The following is a 27,045-nucleotide window of genomic DNA, read 5'->3' on the forward strand; positions in this document are numbered from 1 at the left end:
TTTCGAAACATTTTGAAGTCACTTTTTTTTTCCCTCCTGGATATTTCACTAATTACCAATATGGGATTTTTTTTTTTCTTTTAGGCTTTAAACAACAGCCATTTATTATCTCTCAGTTTTGGAAGCTAGAAGTCTGAAATCAAGGTATTGGCAGGGCCACGCTTCATCTGAAGGCTGTAGGATTCTGGCATCGCTTGCCGATAATGTGTGACATAACTCAATTTCCGCCTCTATTACATGGCTATCTTCTTTCTCTCTCCTATTGAGTGGTCAAATTTCCTCTCCTTACAGGATACTGGTCATATTGGACTACAACCCCCCCCCCCCCAATCTAGTTTAGCCTTATTTTAACATTTTCAAACTTCCTGTTTCCAAATATGATCACATTCACAAGATTAGTTTTTAGGACTTGAACATACCTTTTGGGAAGATGCAAATCAATCCATCACATAAAGGTTATAAGCAATTTGCTTCATTACTTGACTTTGTATAGTTCTCTCCAAGTTTCCTGTGATTGGATTTAGTTGGCCTAGCATTTGTGGCTTCATATTTTTCAAATTTGGAAAACTTTGGCCATTATTCCTTCAAATTTCCCCACCTATTTCTCCTCTTTTCCAAGGACTCCAGTTACACAAACCTTAAGCCGCCCACAGCTCATTGATAGTTGTTTTTTTCACCCAATTTTCTCTCTGGGCTTCATTTTGAATCATTTCTATTGTTACATTATTCAAGTTCATGTAAAATCTTTCTGAAATGTCTATAATCTGTTGTTACTCTCATCCAGATATTTTTATCAGACCTAGTTTTCATCTTTTAAAGTTCAATTTTGGTCTTCTATCTTCCATGTCTCTACTTCATGTTCAATCTTTTCTATAGCTTATGAACAAAAGGAATATATATGGATACATACATAGATACAAACTTTTGTACAATTAATTCTATCATCTGCATCATTTCTGTAAAAGTTTCCATTGATTTGATGTTTTCCCCTCATTTTGAGTCCCATATTTCTGTGTCTAAGTTTGCCAGAGGCTGACTTTTTAAAAACAACAGAAATGGGTTGGCTTTCATAAAGGGAATTTACTCAGGGTAAAAGCTTACAGTTCCAAGACTGCAAAAATGTCCAAATCAAGTCACCATCAGAGACGCTTTCTCACCCAAGGTAGGCTCCTAACAGCTCGAGTCCTGCCACCTGTGGGCAGTCAGGCACTGCTCCCTGGTCTCCCAGACTTCTCCGTCTTTCTGCAGCTGTAGAGGAACCTCGAGTCCTCTCTCTCATGGCCAGGAATCAAAGGGTCTCAACTGAATTTAACTAAAATGCCCCCCACACAATAGGCTTCCATGCACAGGAATGGGTTAGCTTAAAAATGTAATTTTCAAGAAGACTCAAACCAGGACATTGCCTCATTGAACGCTGGTATTTTTTGATTGGATGCCAGATCCTGCCTATTTTCCTTTGCTGAGGGGCAAAATAGTTTATATTCTTATACATGTTCTTAAGCTTTGGGATGCAGTTAAGTTGCTGGGAACAATGTGATTCTCTCACGGATTGCTCTAAAGGTTTTTTATGTAGTACCAGAGAAACTTTTCTTATATGGTAAAATTTTCCCCACCATTAAGTCAAAACCGTTCTGACCTAATTTACCTTTTGGACTATAAATAAAGAGGTTTTCTACTCTGGCTCACAGGAAAAGGAACTGTTCCAAAGCTGTTTTACCTTCTAATATAATTTCAATGTTTTGGTAATTCGCTGTCCTGCCTTGGGTAGTTTTTCACATCCATGTGCTGGTAATCGGTGAAGACTTGAGGGAGATCCTCTGCAAATCTCCAGAACACACAACGTCTTTCTTTCTCTCTTCCTGTGCCACTTTCTGTGCTCTAATACTTTGCAATCTGGAGCTGCCTTAGTCTCCCTGGACTCAACCCTGACTTCAACTCAGCTCCATCTCCTCATGTTGGAAAGACCTCCTGACTCTGCCTGGATTTCCTCTCCCTGCACGGAGCCTGGAAACTCTCTCCAAGAAACTGCAGAACTTACATCATTTGTCTCTATTTCTCTAGAATCACTATCTTTCATTCCCAATGGTCAGTGTCTTCAAAAAACATTGCTTCATATACTATATACAGTTTTTCAGTTTGTTCCCAATTAATTCTAAATACTTGCAAATTATATTTAAAGTAGCAAAGTATTTCTAGATATTAAATGATGCCACTGTGTTCTTCCCCAAGAAAGAATTTTTAAACTTTCTACAAGTTCATGCAGTACAGGTTTACAGACCTCATTCGTCAATATGATTTCCCTAATTAGTTGATAAAATTCATTGGAATGATTACTTTGAAAAGTAACAGTTTTAGCTACTTTTCCCTGCTTGGATTTCACTTTGCAAACAAAATACAATACATGTAATTCTCTAAGTCTAGGCATTAGCTCCATCCTAAGCTGCTCAATACATTCCAATCAGACTTACCCAGGATTTTCAGCGCTACCGTTCCCTGGCCGTGGCTCGTCCAGGATGGTTATCAATTTCTAATCCAGAACTCCCTAGAGCACCAGAACCAGGCCGCTGGGATCACTCAGGGCAGGCCCACACCAGTTCAGCAGGTCAGTCATCCTTGTGGCTACCACAGCAACAGTGACAACAGCGGTAACTTCTAGCTGCTCTGTTCAAGTGTTTTTAACACCGCCCATTACTAGAAGAAGCCACATCGTCAGCTCAGCGCAGAGGAAAAGGGACTGAGAGACGGTACCTAACTTGCCTGAGGTTCCGTGGAAGCCCTGAGCTGAACCCCTACACCTGCCTGACTCAGAACTCTACCCAGCTCAAGATCCTACTCTGTAAATTCTATTATTAATGCTTCTTTGCAGAGTTATTTATAATGTGAAGCCCTGATAAGAGATTATATACAAGTGTTCAAATAGAAAGTAAAAGCAGTCACTGAAATTACTGAAGACCACAATAAAACCCTCACCTGGAGGAAAGGTAGTGGTAGAGTTAAGCTGCTAAAAATAAGAAAATTAGCAGAAATAAAAATCCTAAGGAAAACAAAAATCAAATAAAATGAATATCAACAACATAAGGGTCCCTTTATGCACCTGATTTAAGCATACATTTATTTTAATCACCAGGGGTGTCGTTTTCAAAGTAATAATTTAATTGGTTCCATTAAGTGTGACAGGATTTCATTTGTATTTTTCTTATATAGGAGTAGAGAGAATACAGATTTTTAAGCCAAAAGCATCTTGATTAGGTAAATAAAATTGTTTTAAAAATATGGAAAAATATATTTTAAGTAGTTTCATTATAAGAAATTTAATAAAATAATTATGATAAAAACAAGTAGTGATACTTACAAGTAATACTAACCAAGAAGGACCTTACTCCAAATTCACAGATCTGCTTCCATTTAGCACGAAATTTGGATGTGATCACAGGAATAATGATCTCTGCTGGAACATAGAACTGAATTGAATAGGTCACAAAAATGCCAAAGGAATACAGAACTTTCACTGATTGATATAACCTGTTGGAAGAAAAAGTTCATAATTTAGTTATTCTTAATAAGACTCTAAGTACTTCCCTTTTATTTTTACTGCTCAGACAGACAAGAAATCAAGAACATTAACTTAAGCTCAAATTTTACTAATCAAAAATGCTGGGTTTTTTTTTAAAAGCCACTGATCTCTACTAAATTTCTAGATGAGAGATGGACAATTGAGTTTGACAAGCCTGGAAAGTTTGAATGTAGCAGGCAAAGGTTTGGGACATACTGTTGCCAAGTTTTTATTTTGGCTGAGCCAAATAGTCTGACTGGCTAGGATCATCCCCAGGGCATCTAAATGGGTTCAAATTGTAAAGTTCTGAACTACAGGTGGATTCTACCTAATACAATTATGAGGAAATAAAGTTGTTGGGCTTTAAAAGGACATAAGTTGTGAACAGTCATCCAGTACTTCAAAACAATATAGTAATTTTCTGTTTTATAAATATCTTTCGATATCTACATTTTGGATAGTCTCATGTCAAAACTCCATATACTTGTTTTGGTATAAAGTTTTAGTAAGCTTCCTTTCGTCTGGTAAAAGATGACCTAAAATGTTGAAAATGACATGGAAAGAAAATCCAGAATTGCAGGTCTCAGAGGAACATGATAGAACCTACTCCTTTTGGCTACACATAATAAAACTGATGTGCTGTATATTTTGAAATTTTGAATACTTTATAACGGTCCAAAGAAAATCCCAATGACTCTTTTATTCTATGAGAAACAGAGGAGACTACACGGTGAGTGTGTCCCTGCATTCGTGGCAGGGGTTAACAGGCATATCCTCTTTTAGCAGAAACATCTTTTTTTTTCTTATTATTTTTTAAATGTTACATTAAAAAAATATGTGGTCCCCATACACCCCCACCCCCTCACCCCACTCCTCCCACATCAATGGCCTCTTCCATCATCGTGGCACATTCATTGCATTCAGTGAACACATTTTGGAGCACGGCTGCAACACATGGACAGGCACGTCTTCCACACATTAGGACACACAGTCCACTTAATGTAAAGGAATTCCCAATATGAATTAGGCCGGTAGCTTTCTTCTTTAAGCTTATTGCTTTTTTTTAAGACAAAGAAGTAGAAATTATAAAAAGTTCTCTAAATTGTGGCCAAGTAAGGATAATTCAGTGAGTCTCCTCCTATAGCATATTCATCACAGGAATGAATATGAAGAAATAAAAGAGCCAAGTAATTTGAAAATACTACAAATAGCATAATTATGAAAAAATGATCTCTTTACAGCAAAGCAACAAAAACCTTCATTTAAAAGCAAACTAAGGGGGAAGCAGATGTGAATCAACTGATAGAGTGTCCGCCTACCATATGGAAGGGTCCAGAGTTCGATACCCAGGGCCTCCTGACTCATGTGGTTAGCCGGCCCTTGCACAGAGCTGCTGCACACAAGGAGTGTTGTGCCACAAGGGTGCCCCACGCACAAAGAGTGTGCCCCGCAAGGAGAGCCACCCCACGTGAAAAAAGTGCAGCCCACCCAGGAGTGGCACCACACACACGGAGAGCTGATGCAGCAAGATGACACAAGAAGAAAGAGACGAAGTTTCCCGGTGCTGCCAAGGGCGCCAGCGGAAACAGAAGAACACGCAGCGAATGGACAGAGAGAGCAGACAACGGCGGGGTAATAAATCTTAAAAAAAAGAAAATAAAATGAGGATATATTCCTCAGTTTAAGGCTTAAAGTTTAAACATAAATGGTCAAGTTACTGAAAATGTACAAAATAACCAAAAGACTCCTCTTTCCATACTCTGATATGCAATTGTGAAGATGGCAGAATTATATTAATATTCTTCTTGGATATTATTAGTTTAAAAGAAGAATATTCCTTTTTTTTTTTTTTACTAATTATCATTTAACATGTTTTTAAAATATAGATAATATATTTTTAAAATATACCATTATGCATATAAGTATAATTACTTTTCTACTGATTTAAACTGAACAGGCTAAAAATCTGGGTAATATTACCATTCAATAATATTGACTATATATAATATTATAATTTGGTGTTCTAGAGAATAAAATTGGGAAATAAAATGATTTGAGACTGCTAGAAGCTGGTATAGTTGTTAATCATCAAAGAAGAGTAAGATAGAAATAAGATGGAGTATCTGGGAAAAGCAGAAGTCTTTTAAGTCAACTACTGAGAGACTGTTTCATTTTACTTCTTTCCTGTTTCAAGAACCCATTTATTTTTGTGCTTCGCATCCACATTTTCAAATACTCTAGACTCTTTATCTTTCCTATTCCTCTTTTCTATAGCTTTATCAGTCTCTCTTCTCATTCTGGTTTTAAGCAAGCGTCTACAGTAAGGGTCCTCTTTGTTTTAAGTTTTAGAAATGAAGAGAATTGAAAGAAGAAGAATTTACCCCATAAACTCTACTTCCAAAGAATAAAAAGTTTTCCTTCAGTCATGGGAATTTGTATTGAAGACATGTAAGAATTTAAAACAACTTTTAAACAATATTTATGCAATTAAAAGGTTTTCTAAAACCTCGCACTGCCAAAGAATTTATTAAGATATTCAAAGAATAAAATGATGGTTGATTTATTATACTGGTAACAAAAATTTAACATTTCAGCAAATATCAGAAATGTATTTTCTTACAATTATTTTGCAGTCAATATATGGATTGTTTAATCAGATTATAGGGGTGAAAAAAAAACATATCTAAATGTTCTATTCATTTTGAACATGTAAGATTACAAAAGCTATAGTGATTCTATTATATTTCCCACATTGTCCACCAAATCAAACAATCTAAATTTTTGGGTATGAATATCTCTAAAAAAATTTTAAAGCATAAGGAAATAGAAGACCTGAATCTTGGAAATAAGTTAATGACTGACCCGCTTTCTTTCTAGACTGACTACAGAAGCTACCCTTGGAAATAATCTGATAATTCACTTTCCCTCTTTGACCCTTCGTGATATTCAGGTTAAGGATCTCGAGGGTTTAGCTCTGTTAAGAAGAAAAGAACTCTCTTTAATCAACAACTAGCTACAATCCTTATCAAGAACTTACCTTATCCTAAGCTTTAAGAGCACTATGGTTATTTAGCATTCGTTACAAGATAGACTAAATTACTGAACATTCATACCACGTTTGCTGGAATAGAAGAATAAGGAAGGGGGGATTTATGTCTGTTCACTGCTGTATCTCTAGTGCCCGAAACAGCACCTGGTATATAAAGAACATACAATAAATATCTGATGAATGAATAAATGTGTCAGGTGCCCTTCATTTCTAATATATTTATAATAAAAGCCATTCTGATGAGGAAGTATGGGACAGAATATCTAGATATAAAGCAAATTTAGGATTAGAAGATTATTAAGAATTTGCCACTTGGACTTCGATCACCCAGGATGGCAGTATAGAAAGCTCCAGGGAGCTGTTCCCCCACTGAATCTGTGAACAACAAGCAAAAATGGGCAGTCATCTGCCTCAACATTCTGAGAAATGGTTAAAGGGCTGCAGTAATTGGGCAAGTGCTGAATGAAGAAAATGCAGCTTTAAAAATGGTAGCAAACGCTCATGGTGACCTTGCTGAACTTCCTCAGCCCCTCCCAGACACGATGCAGAGCCAGCCTACTGCCCACTGTGGATCCCTGGCCCTGTTCCAAAGAGGCAGAGTGACCCCTACGTGTGCAATGGGGTGCCTGTGTGTCGGTGCCACAGGGGTAGCTTGAACGACTACTAGGAGACTCATTTCTGGCTCGCCCTCCAAGAACTTGCTGCGAAGAGAGAAGCAGCTTGTAGATAGCTAAAGGAACATAAGAAACAATTAAGTCAAAGTGACCTGGGTGAAAGGTTCACCAGCTTTAAGCCATATAATAAAGCACCCAGGAGAAAGGGGAGAAACTCTATTTCATAGGGAATAGAGAGGTTATTTGAATTCTCGTAAATGGGAGAATTCCTAAGGCTATGCACAAACATGCACCCAAGACAAGACACAGGCTCAGAAAAGTCAGAGAAGACTGCATTTCACATTCACTTCACGCTGGTATTCAGATAGGAGGACTGAACTCAGAAGGAGAGTACCACCAATGAAAGCCACTGTGCAAAAACTGTGAATAGTGTTATTTGCATTGGCTGGTCTAGTTTAGTTAGCTCCTGGCACTCAAGGAAATCTCTGTCATGTTACTATCATGATACAAACAGCTCAGGGACTAAATCCCAGAATTAAATCTTAAATATTAAAAGGTACAGTGTGCTACAAAACAGCAGAAAACAAACAAAGAAACAGGAATCGATGGCTGTATTAGTGAGCCAAAGGGGTGCTGCTGCAATATACCAGAAATTGGTTGATTTTTATAAAGGGTATTTATTTGGGGTAGGAGCTTACAGATACCAGGCCATAAAGCATAAGTTACTTCCCTCACCAAAGTCTATTTTCATGTGTTGGAGCAAGATGGCTGCCGACATCTGCGAGGGTTCAGGCTTCCTGGGTTCCTCCCTTCCAGGGTATTGCTTCTCTCTGAGTTCAGGGTTCCTCTCTTCCTGGGGCTCTGGCTTAAAGCTTCAGCATCACACTCCAACATAAACACTCCAATATCAAAAACCCTTAACTCTGTCCTTTGCCATGCCTTTTATATATGAGTCCCCATCTACCAAAGGATGGGGACTCAACACCCTACTGGCACAAGAGATTTACATAATTACTTAATCAGTAAACCTATGAATCCGATATAATCTAATATGTCCAGAGAAAAAGATCAGTTTACGAACATAATCCAATATATCTTTTTGGAATTCATCAATAATATCAAACTGCTACAATGGCCCATTCAAAGGAACAAGATAAAAATCCAAAATCTATCAAGGAAGAAGACCAGACTTTGGAACTACCAAAGACTTTTAAAAAATGATATTTAATAGGCTTAAGGAGATAAAGGAAACACAGAGAAAGAACTAAAGTATATTAGGAAAACAATTAATTAACAATATGAGAATCTCAATAAAGAGATAGAAATTTTTAAAAGGAACCAAATAGTAACACTGGAGTCAAAGACCATTATAGCTGAAATGAAAAATTCCCTAGAGGGTTTCAGCAGCATATTGGAGCTGGCAGAAGAAAGAAGCAGTGAACTCAGAGACAAGATAATAAAATGATTCAGTCTCAAGAGTAGAAAGAAAGAAAGAATGAAAAAAATGAAAAGAGTTTAAGAGGAATGTCAGAACTATACCCATTATGGGCATCCCAGAAGGAGTAAAAAGAGAAAAGGGCAGAAAGAATATTCAAAGAAATAATGGCAGAAAACTTTTCAAATTTAATGAAAGACAAGAATATGCACATTCAAGAAGCCCAACTAACTCCATCAGAAAACACTAAAAAAAAAAAAAATACTCCCCCCAAAAGCATGCCCAAATAGTAGTCCAATTAACAAATGGCAAGGACAAGAAGAAAGTTTGAAAGCTACAAGAAAAAAATGTTATTATGCACAAAGATGGCCCAATATGATTAAGTGCCAACTTTTCAAGAGAAACCATGGAAGCGAGACAGCAATCACTACTACATCTGCCCTACAAAGGATGTTAAAAGGGAGTTCTTCAGACTGAAAGGAAAAGACTGGACAGTTGATTAAAGTAGCATAAATAAAGACCTCTATAGAAGAAACCATAAGGGAAATTATAAATGTCAGAATTACTATATTTTTTGCTATGCAATTCCAATTTTCACTTCTTACAAGTTCTAAAACACAAATGGAGAAAAAGTTATAAATCTATGGTTTACATTACTAGGTATATACCCAGAAAAAACTGAGAGCAGTGGCACAAACAGACATCTGCACACCAATGCTCAAAGCAGTGTTAATTCATAATTTCCAAAAGATGGAAACAACCCAGGTGCCCATCAACCAATGGAGAGAGAAATAATGATCTACACACACAATGAAATATTATGTACCTGTAGAAAAAATGAAGTCATGAAGCTATGACAACATAGATGAACCTAGAGGACATTATGTTGAGTGAAGCAAGCCAGACACAAAAGGACAAATACTGGATGATGGTGCTATTATGAACTAAATATATCATGTAAACTCATTGAGTTAAAAATTAGAATACAGGTCAATAGAATATAGAATGAGGGTAGAGAATGGAAAGCTGAGGGTTAATCTGTGAAGTGGTAAAAAGGTTGTAAATCTTTGGAAATGAATAGAAATGGTGAAAGCACATCATAGTGTTTGTAACTAGCAGTTATTATATGGGTATGACAGTGGTTGAAAAGGAAAGTCTAAAGTCATGTGTATTACTAGAAGGAAAGCTAAAAAATGTAACATGTGACTGTATAACATAGTGAAACCTGACATGAAATACAAATATGGAGATATTGTATATACATGACTGTTTTTACAAAATATAAATACAAATAAACCAGAGAGATGGAAAAAGAATAGCAACTATATATGGCAGGAGAAGCATAGAGAGATTGAGACGTGATGAGGTTTTTTTGTTTGTTTATAATAATTATTGTTAGAATAATGAAAATGCTCTAGGAATGATTGAAGAGATAAATGCACAACTACGTGATTATACCAAATACAACTGACTGCATACTTCGGGTGGATTTATGCTTTATCAATGTGTATCAATAAAATTGATTTTTATTTTTAAAAATGAATAAACAAAGATACAGATGAACAAAAAATCTATAGCTTAGGAAATACCATGTAGAAAGATATAATGTGTAATAGGCAAAGCATAAAGGTGGGAGGATGGAGGAGTATTGAAAGAGTATATGGGGAAACGGACTTTGGCCCAGTGGTTAGGGCGTCCGTCTACCATATGGGAGGTCCGCGGTTCAAACCCCGGGCCTCCTTGACCCGTGTGGAGCTGGCCATGCGCAGCGCTGATGCGCGCAAGGAGTGCCCTGCCACGCAAGGGTGTCCCCCGCGAGGGGGAGCCCCACGCGCAAGGAGTGCGCCCGTGAGGAAAGCTGCCCAGCGTGAAAAGAAAGAGCAGCCTGCCCAGGAATGGCGCCGTCCACACTTCCCGTGCAGCTGACGACAACAGAAGTGGACAAAGAAACAAGACGCAGCAAATAGACACCAAGAACAGACAACCAGGGGAGGGGGGGGAATTAAACAAAAATAAAGAAATCTTTAAAAAAAAAAAAAAAAAAAAAGAAAGAGTATATGTGTATACTGTTGAAGTTAAGTTGGTATCTAATCAAACATGATTGTTCAAACTTTAGGATGTTAAATGTAAGCCCTATGGTAACCACAAAAATACTACGAAAAAGATATACAGAAAGAAATGAGAAGGGATTCAAAATGGTACAACACAAAAAATCAAATAAATATCAAAGTAGGCAAAATTGGAAGAACCTGAGGGACAAAAAAGGTACAAACCACAAAGACAAAATAGCAAAATGGCAGAAGAAAGTCCTGCATTACCAATAGTTGCCTTTAAATGTAAATGGATTAAACGCACAAGTCAAAAGGCACAGATTAGCAGAATGGCCTTAAAAGTATACTATTGGGTTTATAAGAAACTTACCTTAAATTCAAAGAGATAAGAAGGTTGAAAGTGAAAGGATGGAAAACATATATACTATACAAATAATCACCAAAAGAGAGCTGGGGTAGCTATACTAATACCAGACAAAATAGACTTTAAGTCAAAACTGTTATAAGGTACGAAGAGGGTCACTAAATACTGATAAAGGGGTCAATTCAACAAGAACACCTAACAATTACAAATATATATGCACCTAATGGCACAGCCTGAAAATATATGAAGGAAATATTGAGAGATTAAAGGGTGAAATAGACACTACTGCATTAAATAGTAGGAGACCTCAGGACACCACTTCCATAATGGATAGAACATCTAGAGCGATAATCAGTAAGGAAATAAAAGACTTGAACCATACTGTAAACCAAGCAGACCTAAGAGACTTACATCAAACACTTCACCGTGTTCTCTAGGATAGAACATATCTTAGGTCACAAAACAACTCACAATTTGTAATATTTAAATCATACAATATACAATGTAGCTTTTCTGACTACAAAGACTCAATCAATAATAGAAGGAGAAATGGAAAATTGAAACTTCCCAAATTTAACAAAAGACATGAATATGCACATGCAAGAAGCTCAACAAACTCCAATAAATGGAAGGACATTCCGTGTTCATGGATTAGAAGACTAAATTAAGATGTCTGTTTTAGTTTCCTGGACTGCTCAAGTAAATATCATGATATGGGTCAGGGTAAGTAATGGGAATACATTAGCTTACAGTTTTGAGGCTAAAACAAATTCCAAATCAAGCCATCACCACAGTACTCTTTCTCCCTGAAGAGTGTGGTGTTCTGTGCAAGCTCTTCTCCCACATGGTAAGGCACATGGCAGCCTCTCCTGGCCTTCCATTCTCTTCAGGATTTTGTTGTTTTCAGCTTCTACTGTTTTTTTTTTTTAAACAAATCAATTTTATTCATATATATTAATAAAACATACAATCCATCCGAAGTGTACAATCAGTGGTATTTGGTATAATCATACAGTTGTGCATTCATCACTTCAATCATCACAGCATTTTCATTATTTCAATAACAACAACAACAACAACAACAAACAAGAAAATTCTTCACCTCTCAATCTCTGCATGTTTCCCCTTCTGTACATAGCTGCTATTTTTGGCTGTTCTTGCACACTTACTGATTGATTGATTTCCTCTTCTTACTTCCTATGGCTTTCTCTCTCTGTGTTTGAATTTCACTCCTGAAGGAGCTGGGCCGCACCTTAACTGAAGTGACCTCATCAAAAGGCCCTATTCACAATGAGTCACACCCACAGGAATAGATGAGATTTAAGAACATGTTTACTGGTGTGCCTACAGCTGCAAACCACCACACTCCACCCTCTGGATCCCAAAAAGACATGTTCTTTCTATATGCCAAATACATTCATTCCATCGCAATGTCCCAAAAGCCTTAAGTCATTTCAAAAGAATGCGAAGTACAGTATCTCCTCAAAATCAGTTACGGGTGTGGTCTGTCCTTGGGCACAATTTCCCTCAGTCTGTGGACCTGTGAAACCCAGAGAACAAGTTATCTGCTCCTGGTATGGACAGTCATAGGATAAACATTCTCATTCCTAGAGAGAAATTGGAAGGAAAGCAGGAGTCACAGGACCAAAACAATTGCAAACCAGGCAGGGCACACGCCATTATATTTTATTGTCTGAACGTCATCTTTGGATAGATGTCTTGTCCTCCAAGATGATGGAGCAGCAGACCCACTAATGCAAAGCACTTTCCCAATGGCCATACACTCTCAAACACGGGCTGAAGGCACCACTCCAAGCATCAGGACAGGGCCAGGCTCTCCGCAAATCCAGGATGAACGGCCTACCCTCTCAGAGCACTGGGGTGCCGGCGGTACTCCTCAACAGCAAGCAGAGGCCTGCCTGTTCCAAGTGCCAGGAGAGACTCACACTTTCCACACACGGGTGGGCCTGCTCTCTTTGCCTAAGAGATGTCTTGGTCCAGACCACAGCTTCTAGAGTTCTGCCCTTAAAGTGATTTTTCTTTCACTTTGTCCTTTCTTTGTCCCTTTTAGTCAAGACTGTTAGTGGTCCCATCATACAAATTACACAAAAAAGTTGTCAGTCTTTTGTGTAGTTCACAGGGGTCCAAACCATCACACAGAAGAACTTTCCACAAATTCTTCCTGCATAACTGCATTTCCAGTCCTGACTGGCATTGAAACGACTGACTGGGTCCAGGATCAGGTAACATGGAATCCTCACATGGAGCACTATTCTCTGGGGACTTGTTTTCCAGAAGCTAAGAATTTCCCAAATTATCAATTTCTGGTTCCTTGGTGCCCAGCAGTTCCATTCTCAGCTTATCCCTCTCCTCTCACATTTTACTATAAGCTGCACTTTCCACACTTAGCTTAGAAATTTCCTCATCTAAAAGTCCAAGTTCAGCACTTTCAAGCTGTGCCATTCATCCAACATCAGAACTCAATTTCGCCATGTTCTTTGCTATTTTAAAACAAGGATTGCCTTTTCTTCCAGTTTCCAGTAACACAGTCATCATTTCCTTCTTAGGCGTCAACAGAAAGTACCTTTAGCAACCATATTTCTATAAACAGTCTCTTTAAAGCAATCTAGGCCTTTTCTGTCAAGCAGTCAACAATTCTTCTAGTCTCTACCCATTACCCAATTCCAAAGCTGTTTCTACATTTTTGGTGTTTGCAAAAGCAGCACCCCACTGTCCTTGTACCAAACTCTGTTTTAGTTTCCTGGGCTTCTCTAGCAAATAAGATGAAATGGGTTGGGTTAAATAATGGGAATTTATTAGCTTACAGGTTTAAGGCTAAAAGAAAATCCAAATCAAGGTATCACCAAGGCGATGCCTTCACCCCACAGACTGTGGAATTCTGGGGCTGAGTGCCAGCAATCCTTGGCTCCCTTGTCACAATGTCAGAGTGATTTCAGATTTAACACAATGCCAATCAAAGCTCTAACCATCTTCTTCACAGAAATTTAAAAGCCATTCATCATATATACATGGAAGGGTAAGGGTTGCCAAAAGGACAAAGTCATTCTGAAAAGAAAATTAATTTGCAGAACTCACAATTCCTGATCAAAATAGCATGGTACTGACACAAGGACATAGAGTTCAGATAGCTCAAAAATCAACCTTCACATTTATCATGCCAATTGATTTTTGACATGGGGCAAAGACCACTCAATTGGTGAAAGAATAATCTCTTCAATAAACGGTGCTGGGAAAACTGAATCTCCATTTGCAAAACAAAGAAGGAGGGCCCTACCTCACACATTACCCAAAAATCAACTCAAAATGAATCAAAAACCTAAATAAAACAGCAAGAACTATCAAACTCCTAGAAGGAAACAAAGGGAAGCATCTTCAGGACCTTGTGTTAAGAAACAGCTTCTTAGACTTTACATCCAAAGCACAAGCAACAAAAGAAATAATAGACTGATAGGACCTCAACAAAACTAAAAACTTTTGTGCTGCAAAGGAGTTTATAATGAAACTAAGATGACACCCTACTCAATGGGGGAAATATTTGGGAAGAACATATCCCAAAAAAGGTTTAAGAGCCAGAATATATAAAGAAATCCTACAACGCCGTAACAAAAAGACAATCAACCTAACTAAAAAATGGGCAAAAGATTTGTATAGACATTTCTCCAAAGACAACATACAAATGGTGAAAGCACAAGAAAAGATGATCAGCATCATTAGCTATTAGGGAAATGTAAACCAAAACTACAATGAGATACCATTTCACACACACTAGAAAGGCTACTATGGAAAAATCCAGAAAATTATATATGTAGAAGAGGATGTGGAGAAAGAGGACATTCATTTATTGTTGGTGGGAATGTAAAATGGTACAGCCACTGTGGAAGACAGTTGGGCAGGTCCTCAGAGAGTTAAGTATAGAATTACCTGATGAACAGGCAATCTCATTGCTAGCTAGAAAGCCAAAAGAATTGAAAGCAGGAACTTGAACAGATATTTGCACAATATTCATAGCAGGATTATTCACAATTTCCAAAAGATGGAAGTGACCTAAGTGTCCATCAACAGATGGATGAATGGACAAAATGTGGTATATACAGAATATTCTCTGTATATTCAGCCATAAAATGGAATGAGGTTCTGACACATGTGACAACACTGAAGACATCATGTTGAATGAAATAAGCCATACAAAAAAGGGCAAATATTATATGACCTCCCTGATCTGAAATAATTAGAATAAGCAAACTCACTGGATCAAAATCTAGAATATAGGTTACCAGGAGACAAATGGTGGGGATAGGGAATGAGAAGGTAAGGCTTAAAACAAAGAGTTCCTATTTATTTTTTTTAATTCATTTTTTAAAATATTATATTCAAAAAATATGAGGTCCCCATGTACCCCCCACACTCTCCCACGTTCCATCCAGTGGGCCATGGGAGGACCTACAATGTCCGTTAATTGTCCCTGCAGCACCACCCAGGACAACTCAAAGTCCCAAAAACGCCTCCACATCTCATCTCTTCCTCCCATTCCCCACACCCAGCAGCCACCATGGCCACTTTCTCCACACCAAATGCCACATTTTCTTCGATTACTAACCATAATAGTTCATGTATAGAATATCAGTAAACCCACTCTAATCCATACTCTATTCCTCCATCCTGTGGACCTTGGATTGGTTGTGTCCATTCCACATCTTTGTCAAGAGGGGGCTTAGATTCCACATGGATGCTGGATGTAATTCTCCTGCTTTCAGTTGTAGGCACTCTTGCCTCCATGGTGTGGTGGTTGACATTCTTCAACTCCATGTTAGCTGAAGGGGTAAGTCCAATAAACCAGAGTGTAGGAGCTGAAGTCTGTTGAGGCTCAGGGCCTGGCTATCATATGGTCAGTCCAGAGATTCAGATCCCCTGGGTATATCTTAAACCCCAGCACCAACTACAAGTCTGGTAAAGTAACAGGAAAGGCTTGTAAAAAGAGATCACATCTGAGTCCAGCTCCATCACACAGAAACACAAACTCCAAAGAAGGGCCAACTGACATGGCAGTGAACTCCATCTGCCATGACCATAAAACTTGTGGGTCTCTGTAGCCCTCAGAAGAACCAATACCTGGGGTTGTATCTACTTTAGCTGTCTCTGGGACTCTGCGAAGGCGTGCATAAGGGCAACCTCTCTGATAACTTCCTGGCTCTTTTTTAGAGACTCATAGCCATATAAACTCATTTGTCCTTTCCATTTCTCCCTTGATTTAGGTCAAAAAGAATTTTTAACTCCTGTTATTATATGTAGAGAGAAATATTCTGCTGGTCCGAGTTGAACCTTTTATTCAAGGTCATTTTCTAGTTATGTCATCAGCTGGTACTTGGTAGTGATCCCTCGGCACCAAGGAGGCTCATCCCTGGGAGTCATGTCCCACGCTGGGGGGAAGGCAATGAATTTTTACATGCTGAGTTTGGCTTCAAGACTGGTCACATTTGAGCAACACAGAGGTTCTCAGGAGGTAAAGGAGTTCCTATTTAGAACAATGGAAATATTGTTTTTGTTTTATTTTGAGGTACCAGGGCAAGAACTGAACCCAGTACATTGTACATGGGAAGCAGGCATTCAACCAGTCAACCACTTGAGTGACATCCACTCCCCTGAATGATGGAAATGTTTTGATGATGAATGGTGGTCATGGTAGCACAACATTCTGAACATAATTATCAATGCTGAAATATATATCTAAATGTGAGTGTACAGAGAAATTTAGGCTGTATATATGGTAAAAGAATAAACATTTCTTTTAAAAAATCCATGGAACTGAATTACACAAGCAATGAACCCTAACTTGAGCCATGGACTATAATAGTACAATTACAAAAACGTGCTTTCATTTATTGTAAATCTAAGAAGAGAAGGAAAATGTACCACAGCAATGAAAGGTGTTAATAATAGGATGGTACATGGGAATCCTTATTTTATTCACAATTGTTCTGTAAATTCATACCTTCCCTAATAAAGAAAAAAAATTTTTTTAATTTCTCCCAGTAAAGACAAGCACAAGACCAAATGGCTTCACAGGTGAATTCAACCAAACATTCCAAGAAGAATTAACACCACTCGTGCTCTATCTCTTTCAAAAAACTGAAGAGGAGGGGGCACCCCCTAACTCATTCTATAAGGCCAACACCACCCCAATAAAGTCAGATGTAAATACCACAAGAAAAGAAAATCGCAGGCTAATATCTCTTATGAATATAGATGCAAACATCTTCAATAAAATACTAACAAACTGAATCCAACAGCAAATTAAAAGAATTATACACCAAGATTAAATAGGATTTATTTAAGGTATGTAACATAAAATCAAATGTTGTAATACACCACATTATCAGAATGAAGAAAAATAAAAGATATCATCAACTCATTTGAAGCAGTACAGGCATTTCACAAAATCCCAGTGTCCTTTCTTGATAAAAACATTTAGAAAACTAGGAAGAGAAGGAAACTTCTTGAACATGCTAAAAGGCATATATGAAACACCCACTGCTAATATCACACTCAATGATGAAAGAATGAAACCTTTTGCTATAATATCAAGAACAAGACAAGATGCCCACTGTCCCCACTGGTATTCAATATTGTACTGGAAGTTCTAGCCAGAGCAATTAGACAAGAAAAAGAAATAAAAGGCATCCAAATGGAAAGGAAGAGGCAAAACTTCCCCAATTTGCAGATATGACCCTATACACAGAAAATCCTGGAAAATCTAAAACAAGGCTCTTAGATATAATAAATGATTATAGCAAAGTGAGGGGGTACAAGATTAACACCCAAAAATCAGCAGTGTTTGTGTACATAAGGAATGCACAATCAGAAGAAGAAACCAAGAAAAAATTCCATTCACAAAAGTGACTAAAAGAAGCAAATACCTAGGAATAAATTTAATCATGGACATTAAGGACTTATACATGGAAAACTAGAAAACATTGCTAACAGAAATCAAAGAACTTAACAAAAAGCCATTCCATGTTCATGGATTGGAAGATAAAAAACTCTAAGATGTCAATTTTACCCAAAGCATTTCATAGATTCAACAAAACTCCAATCAAAATTCCAAAAATTTTCTTTTCAGCAACGGAAAAGCGAATCATCAAATTTATATGGAAAGGTGGAGGGCCCCAAGAGCAAAAACCAACTTGAGAAAGAAGAACAAAGTTGGAAAAATCACATTTCCCAATTTTATAACTTATTACAAAGCTGCAAAAATAACAAAAGAAAAAACAAAGCTGCAGTAATCAAAACACCTATGGTACTGGCACAAGGACAGATATATATGGACCAATGGAATAGAATTGAAATAAACCTTCACATAAATGGCCAAAAGTTTTTGACAAGGGTGCCAAGTTCCCTCAATGGAGAAAGAATATTCTCTTCAACAACTGGTGCTGGAAGACAGGATATCCATATGTAAAAGAAAGTGGACCCCTACCTCACACCATATATAAAAATTAACTCAAAATGGGTCAAAGATCTGAATAAAGAATCAAAACTATATAACTGCTGGAAGAAAACACAGAGAAGCATCTTTTGGAGCTTGAGTTAGGTAATGCTTTCTTAGAGTTTACACCAAAAGCATAAACAACAAAATATGGGACCTATCAAAATTTAAAACTTGTGCATCAAAGGACTTCATAATGAAAGTAAAAAGACAACCTACAGAACGGGAAAAATATATGCAAACCACATATTCAATAAGAGTTTACTATACAGAATATATGAAGGATTCCTACAAGTTAAAAATAAAAAGAGGAGCAATACAATTCAAAAATGGGCAAAAGACTTGAATACATTTGTCTTCAAAGAAGATATTAAAAAATGGCCAATAAGCACAGGAAAAGATGCTCAGCATCCTTAACCATTAGGGAAATGCAAAAGAAAACCACAGCAACATAACATTTCACACCCACTAGAATGGCTACTATTTACAAAATGGAAAATAAATGCTGAAGAGAATGTGGAGAGATAGGAACACTCACTCATTGTAGGTGGGGATATAAAATAGTGCTGCTGCTGTGGAAGGCAGTTTGGTGGTTCCTCAGAAAGTTAAGTACAGAATTATCATATAAACTAGCAATCTCACTTCAAGGTATATACCCATAAGAATTGAAAGAAGGGACTCAAAGTGTTCTTTGTATGCCAATGTTCACAGCAGCATCATAATTTTAGGTTCAACAGGTTCACTGTCTTCTCTTAGGTGCTTAGCCTGTGCTTTTCACTTGCCACACATATTCCCTCAGGGGTATGACAGTGCCAGGGGCTCTGAGCTATGAGTTCAATATGGTGGTATCAATTTTACTCAAAGTTTTTTGGGGGAAACTTTTTTATATAAATAGCAACATAGATAATATGAATGAGAATGCAAAAGGTGATTCGTTTTGAATAAAATATGAGCTGATATTATGCTTGAGTTACTGCCCCAAGAATCCCAAGGCAATGCTCTCTCTTGGTTTTAGTGGAACACTTGGCAAAATATCATTAAGACATCACTCAACTAGGGCTAGTAGTGGTGCCTTTGCTATATTATTAGGTAACAAGTGAGATGCTTTTAATCTTAAATTACATTCGACAAGTACGTCTTGAGCAACTCCACCTGCTGAGCATTGTGCTAGCCTGTGGGGAGTGAGCCATAACCCTAGAAGATGCACATCCCTGCCCGCAAGGAGCTGATGTGCTAGCTCAGAATTGTGAATTTACTTCATCAAGGTCCTTAAACTAAACTCTTTACTTCAAAAACTAAATGCAACAGCTGGAATGGCAACTAAGCCCTAGGTTTTAAGAGGATAGCTCAGGAAAATTGATGCTAATGAATACTTAGAACCTAGAGTCTCCCTAATGCATATTTGCTTTATACCAGGGCTTCTTTCTTTTTCTTGAAGACCCTACCCCTCCACGAACTTGAGACTTTAAGGCAACTTGGCATCAAAAGCCCTTCATAATTTCACGACACTAGCCACTTATTAGCTCCTTAGGATGCTCCCTCTAACTCCCTGGGCGTTCGCCTGAAGCACAGGAAGACAGACTCATCCTGGTATACTAAGAAAGGAATCTTGGCTACTCTTCAATGGTTGTTGTAGCCCAAACTTCTCAGCTGACAGAAAACCATGCCTGTAAAAACACAAGCATCCTGCCATGGCCATTTTGACTGTCCCAGCTGCAGAGAACACAGAAAAAAGGTCACAGTTGCAAAGGTATCTCCACAAGAGGAGTTCTCTACATGTGGAACATTCACCTTGATTTGTTTTCCTTTTTTTTTTTCAAGATTTTTGATGTTTCTTAGGATTCTTCATCTAGGTTTTACTCTAAATGAAAAGCAGGTGACTAGCTTGAGCAGAAACGAAGATTTAACATTCTCTTTTTAACCGAGACTCACAACTAATCCCACTCTAACTTGAGAGTTAGAGCAAGTAGAGACAGCCTGGGAGGTGGGAAAGGCTGTGGAAAAGGGGGTGGAAAAGCAGTCACGGCAAGGAGAGTATCATCCCCAAAAGTAAGCCGTACACCAAAAGCATCACCTAATTATTCCTGCCCGCTGTCCCTTTACGGTGTCCTTAACTGTCCGGGAATGGGAACGTCTCAACTTGAAATGCAGGCAACCCCCACCGGCCCCTCCCCTTAAGACTGCCTTAAACACTCCTGTGAGTAAGAGAAAGGGAGAATTCTGAGATTATTTCCACTTACATTTTATACTTGACATGAAAATACCTGTCAAATTTATTTATAAAATATTATTTTAAAGATTTATTCTAAATACTATGCTAACTCAGGGAAAATGCCATTCTGTTTTCTAGACATTATATTTAATAGTATTGAAAATAGTACTTGAAAACGATAACTACCAAAATTTTTACACCTGATCCTTTTATGTAAAGATTCTAGCCCATGTTAACTATTACAAAAATGAAAAAAAAAAGCACAAATGAAAGAAATGAAATTATATACTAGACTAGAATTTAGGTTAATGCAATAAACACTAAACAACTTATATCTTGTGTGTAGTCATTTCTTCATCTTGAAAAATTTTATTTATAAAATTTGAAACGTTTTTATTTTGAAACACATTTTTAATGTATATCAAAACTAAAGTAAGATTATGATAAAAATGATAAACACAGTGCTTATTCTAACAACAATTTTGACTTCCAGAAAGGTCCAGGATTCAAATTATTATTGAAATAATTGATTCACATCAGTAGGCAAGTCAGAAGTCCAGGTTTTATTGTTGGTAATCACTGATCTGTGAGACATTGAAGGCTTTGCAGAGGTCTATCCAAGCAGCTAAGGAAGCAGTATAGCTTTAATTTAGATGGCAGTTAAGCACTTATTATTGTCATTTACCAAAACTAAGAAGTTACTTTCCATTTTATAAATAAGAGAGTAAGTCTGCATGGTAATCACTGGTAATACCTTTTTTAAATTAAGGAAGACCAATCTCTGGAAGAAGGAAAAACTTACATATTGCTTCATTTGGCAGAATATATTTCTAATATTAAAGAGATGGACGATTTATTCATAATATGTCCCATCTGTGTTCCTAAAAGACTAAGGGTTCATACACTATAAAGCTGATCAGGAAAATAACAAGGTTCATAAACCATGGGATATACTATTTTATCAGGAATCCAAGGTGCAGAATTTTCTGGCAGCAAGGAGTATGTAAAAAAATTTTTTATTAACGTGTATCATAATAAAAAAAAAATTACAAGCTTTATTCCTATACTCAACTCAAATTTGGAATGTCCTGTGATTTTTTAAATGTCTTTTTAAAGAACCCCACAAAGACTTATACATTCTAGATGATCTCCTCTGAAGATTATGAAAAATGAAAAATTTCTAGATTACAAAAACACAGAAATCACAGCAAAATAAGCATTTAAGCATTTAAACCCTAATCCAAAGGTACATTTTTATCATCTATGTCTATAAAAATATAATCTAGAATTATGAAACTCATCCACTTACCATACATCTTGAGGAAGATTTAAAGTTATGCTGCCTTTGATTTCATCACGGAAACACATATATCCTAAAGTAGCTAAGGTTATATACAAAGTTATAACAATGCCCATGCCAATGTTCAGTGCTTGGGGGAAGCGTTTTGATTCTTTCATTTGGTTTTCCAGTGGAAGGACCTAAGAAGAAAATGCAGTTCTTTTTTAAAGGGAATATTTTTAAAGTAATGCAAAACAACCCAGTTTCCTGTTTTTACATGCAGAAATTATCTTTCTATAGTTTATATGCAAATCATTTTACCTTGAAAATGACACCTACAAAACTGTTTTAAGTATTTTTCTATGTGTTATTTGTCTTTACACTATGTATTTTTAAATTCTTAAAAAAATTTGAAATCACCTATAGTGGGCAAACTTGTCTCAGTTTTTTTTAAATAAACTTTTTTTATTTTGGAGTAATTTTAGATTGACAGAAAAGTTGCAAATATGGTACAAAGTGTTGCTATATCACCCCTCGCCCAGTGTCCCTTACTGTTAATATCTTATGATACATGGTGCATTTGTTACAATTAAGACCCAACACTGGTATATTACCATTGACCAAACTCAAAACTTTATTTGGATTTCACTAGTTTTGTCACTAAGGTCCACTTCTGTCCCAGCGGCCAGCCAGGACGCCACATTTCATTTGGTTGCTTTGTCTCCTTGGTCTCCTCTGGCCTGTGACAGTGTTTCAATCATTCCTTGTTGTTCATCACCTTGACAGTTTTGAGGAATACTGGCTAGGTATTTTGTAGAATGTCCCTCCATTTGGGTTGGCCTGATGTTTTCCCCAGACTAGACTGGAATTGTGAGTTTGGGGAAAGAATACCACAGAGGCAAAGTTCATGTCTTATCACAAACGCTATCAACACACTTCCTTACTGACGATAGTGTGCCCACGTTCTCCATGGTAAAGCCACTTTCCTTCCCCCTCACCATAATCTATTCTTTGGAATCAAGTTGCTAAATCTAGCACAACATGGAAAACTAAAGGGGTAAAGTCATACATCCTGGGGTGGGGGTTATCTACGTAAGTTAATGGAATTCTTCCCATTTATAGATTTAATCATAGTATAGCCTCATGCATTTTAACTTTACATTTTGAGTTATAATATAATACTATGTTATTTATTTTATGGCTCCTATTGTGCCAGCTTTAGCCATTATGAATTCTATCAGGTTGGTTCCTGTGTCCTTTGACATGCCTCCATGCTTTGGTTTTTAGATCACATCCTTACTTTCTGGCACAAAAAAGATGGCTCATCTTGAATTTCCTTTCTTCAGCCCTAGAATCAGCATTTCTCCAAAGACCCTTGGTTCCTCTCACTGGAGAATAGTATTCAGAATCAAAATCTAGGTGCAGGGTGTGCTTGCTGCGACTTGGGTACCACTGCTTGTAAACCGTCTCCGCAGACAAAGCTGGAAAATATGTGTGTACACGAGCGGACGCATGCACATGCACCAACAATGATTTCTGTATCTACTGTCTAATCTACTGTCTTTAGTGAAATTAACAAATGATTTTCATTATGTAAAAAAAGAAGAAAAGACTCAATGAAAAGTTCTTGATGCAACAAATTCTCAGAGGTTTTGGCTGTACAATTTGACCATACATGCTGCAGGGACAGTTACCAGACATTGTATGTCCTCCCATGGCCCACTGGGTGGACTGTGGGAGAGTGTGGGCTATGATGTGGACCACTGGCCATGAGGTGCAGAGGTGCTCAGAGATGTATTCACCAAATGCAATGAATGTCTCATGATGATGGAGGAGATTGTTGTTATGGGGGGAGGAGTGGGGTGAGGGGGATGGGGGTATATGGGGACCTCATTTTTTTAATGTAATGTTAAAAAATAAAGACAAAAATAAATAAATAAAAATAATTAATTAATTTTAAAAAATTTGCCCATATAGTGAAAGACACTAATAATAATAGCAAATTTTACTCATGCTTTCAATATGCCCCGCATTAATCTAAAACCTTGGCATAGTTCTCACAAAAACCCTATGAGACAATAACCCTAACATTATCCCCTCTCATAGGTAAGTTGATGTGGAAACACTGACTGGTTGCTAGCAGAAGAGAAAAGAGGGGACTGATTGGATGCTAAGGGGACAATCACAGCCATTAATAAAGGGTTGGAGTCTAGACCGGACAGAGTAAGAGAATTACTCCCGTGCTTCAAGCCTGAGTGACTAAAAGTGAAACTAAAAGAAACAGGAAAATGAGGAAGTGACGCTGGTTGTGAATGGGAAAGTTGTTGAAATGGAGATGTCAGGGCAACTACACCCAGCTGGAAACACTGGCAGCCAACCAGGGCTCACTAGTTAGAGCCTCAGGTGAAAACTGCAGCCATCTCTAAAAAGTGACATGCGGAGCCATAAGAATTTGCAAGCTCCCTAAAGGAGTGTGCAAAGAAAAGAGAACTCCAGTAAAATGATACATTATTTTTTACATCTATTCATCTGTAACTAGATGTTTACAAATGACTTTTCTCCCATACGAAACCATCAGACTATGAAACATAAGCAATAAAACAGATGAGGCACAATATTCTGTTTTCCCCAAATCCACAAATGCAAATTTTTAATAAATTTGAAGCATCTTGTATGGAAATATTTAAGATCTTAGACTCCTCAGGATTCTTAAATCTCTTGGCATCAGCTTAAAGATAATAATGTGTCTCAAAAAAATCCTGATATGCAAAACTCCAAAGGGGAAATTTATATTTGACTCTTCTCATGTCACAGTGACTGAAACAACTGCATTTCAGGTCAAGGAGTTCATAAAATATGATGTTTTCAATTTGCCTAAATATAACCTGGGGTTGGAAGAGTAGGCAAGATATACAAAAAAACAAAATTTGGCCATGAATTGATGAATTTTGAAACTGAGTAAATTCATCATACCATTATCATACAATTCTCAATACTTTGTATATGTTTGAAATTTTCCATTAAAAAATGTTAAAAATCAAGTATAATTTCTTCTTTTTACAGATTAAAAAAAAGAGTATTAGAGAGCTTAAGTGATATGTCTAAGATTAAACTCTTAGCTCATGGAAGGACTAAACTATAATTCCAGTCTATCACACCAAACTGCAAAACATGCTCTAAGAACAAGAAAATGGAAACAAAAAAAAGTGTATGTTTTAAAGAGCCATACTACATAAATCCTCATGTTGACCTAAGATTTTAAATAATAAAGACTAAATCCTTACCACTCCTATGCCTTCAAAAGCAAACACAGCAGTACCGAAAAAGAGAGGGTATTTCTTCCAACCAGCTACTATTGGAAGGTTGTGGGGATCCGGCATATTCTGGAGAAAGAAAGAAAAAAATTAGACAAGTTACACCTTTCTTTATTTCAAATAATTTGTACTAAAACAGCAAAATCATACTCTTCAGAGCTTCACGGCAGCAAATGTGTGCTGCTACAAGTGAGTAAGTGTTTCAATAAACAGCTTGAAGCTCCTACATTCAATGTAGCCAGGCTGTTAGGATCTTACTGCCTGAAGCAGTGGCTTCCCACGTGTCCACATAATCTCTGAGCCAAATGCTCCTGACTGCCTGTCTACAGCCCCGCTGTTCATGCTGGGCTCCTGCTACAGAGGAAACACCTGAGCACGCTCAAGGCTGAATCAAGAGCCACTCATTTGTCAAGGACCACACTGCGGTTTGGTGCACCCAGAAACCACCTGCCACTCCATGGCCTTTTTCCTTCAGTTCTGAAAGACTCCTGGCTCCTGACTCTGGCTTTCCACCTTGTACCTCTGTGCTGTTCCTTCATACAGATGGCCTTTAGCTCCAGGGTCCAACTCTTGGACTAGCAGTTGTCGTTACTCTTTATTATTTGAACATATGCCCTGATTGTGGCTTTGGTTACTTGGTCCTGACTCAGCCTTGCTCCAAATCTCACTATTTGGATATCAAATGGGTATTCCAGAACAATTACTCTGGCAGCAACATATAAGATGGATTGGTCAAGAGAGTATATAGACAGGGATTCTCAATCGGTCCCAGAAAAATGGCCCCTTTAAGAGATGAAACCTAACAGGAGCTCAGCAGAAAAAGGCATACACACACACAAAAACACTGCAAATAATTTTAAGGGATTGCAGATCCCCTGAAGTCCAGCAATAGAGTCTTCTAAGGAAACTCAATTAAGAACCTATGGACATACCGAAAATAGCGGGGCTCTTGAGTGGTCTGGAGACATCCAAACACTATAGGCAGGGCAGACAGCTCGGGAATTTGGTGTCTTGAGAGTGGGCCCTACTTTGGAATTTATGCTCCCCAGTATGACAGAGTAAGATTCAGTTGTGGTTTCCCTACACATGGCTCTTCTGTCCTTCTATGTAAACCTATAATTAGTACTAGAGTTGGTAGGTGTATGTCCAAGAGACTTAAATATTTGGGCAGTCCATGTACCAGCTGGGCCCTGAATCTCAACAGAGTTACAATACCTACTCACCAGTTCATTGGTCTTACCCAGGACAACTAGCATGGAGGTGATGATGGACAGCTAATATACCAAGGAACCAAGAGTGTCTACAACTGCAAGCAAGAGAGTCCCATCCATCGTAGCTCCCTCTCAATTAGAGGTGGAGTGGACATCACCATCCCAGAATCCTCAGGATTGGGAAATGAAATATGGACTAAAAAGTAGATTTACTGGTATTCTTCTACAGATGTATTGTGATTCTAGTAATGGAAGGAATTATATCATTGATGTGGAGGCAGTGGCCACTGGACGTTCTGAGGACAGGGAGAAGGAAAAACAAGTGTAATACAGGAGCATTTTCCGGACTTGGGAATTGTCCTGAATTACACTGCAACAGGTGCAGGCCAATATATATCACGCCATAACCTACAGAATTGGGTGAGGAAGAATGTAAACTACAATGTAAACTTTAATCCA

General features: G+C 37.7%; 1 protein-coding gene across 4 annotated transcripts in view; it reads right to left on the bottom strand.

Annotated features, from left to right (window-relative positions):
* The window catches only part of SLC36A4 (solute carrier family 36 member 4), a 73,093-nt gene that overhangs the window by 16,642 nt on the left and 29,406 nt on the right, over window positions 1-27,045 (bottom strand). For all 4 annotated transcript variants that reach the window (XM_058289417.2, XM_058289418.2, XM_004475525.5 and 1 more), the window contains exons 8-10: window positions 25,346-25,444; window positions 22,092-22,261; window positions 3,353-3,522 (exon numbers count right to left, since the gene is read on the bottom strand). In XM_058289417.2, coding sequence (XP_058145400.1) covers window positions 3,353-3,522; window positions 22,092-22,261; window positions 25,346-25,444 — 439 coding nt within the window. The remainder of the gene's footprint in view (window positions 1-3,352; window positions 3,523-22,091; window positions 22,262-25,345; window positions 25,445-27,045) is intronic.

This window comes from Dasypus novemcinctus, chromosome 27 (genome assembly GCF_030445035.2).
Source record: "Dasypus novemcinctus isolate mDasNov1 chromosome 27, mDasNov1.1.hap2, whole genome shotgun sequence".
NCBI classification, from domain to species: domain Eukaryota; kingdom Metazoa; phylum Chordata; class Mammalia; order Cingulata; family Dasypodidae; genus Dasypus; species Dasypus novemcinctus.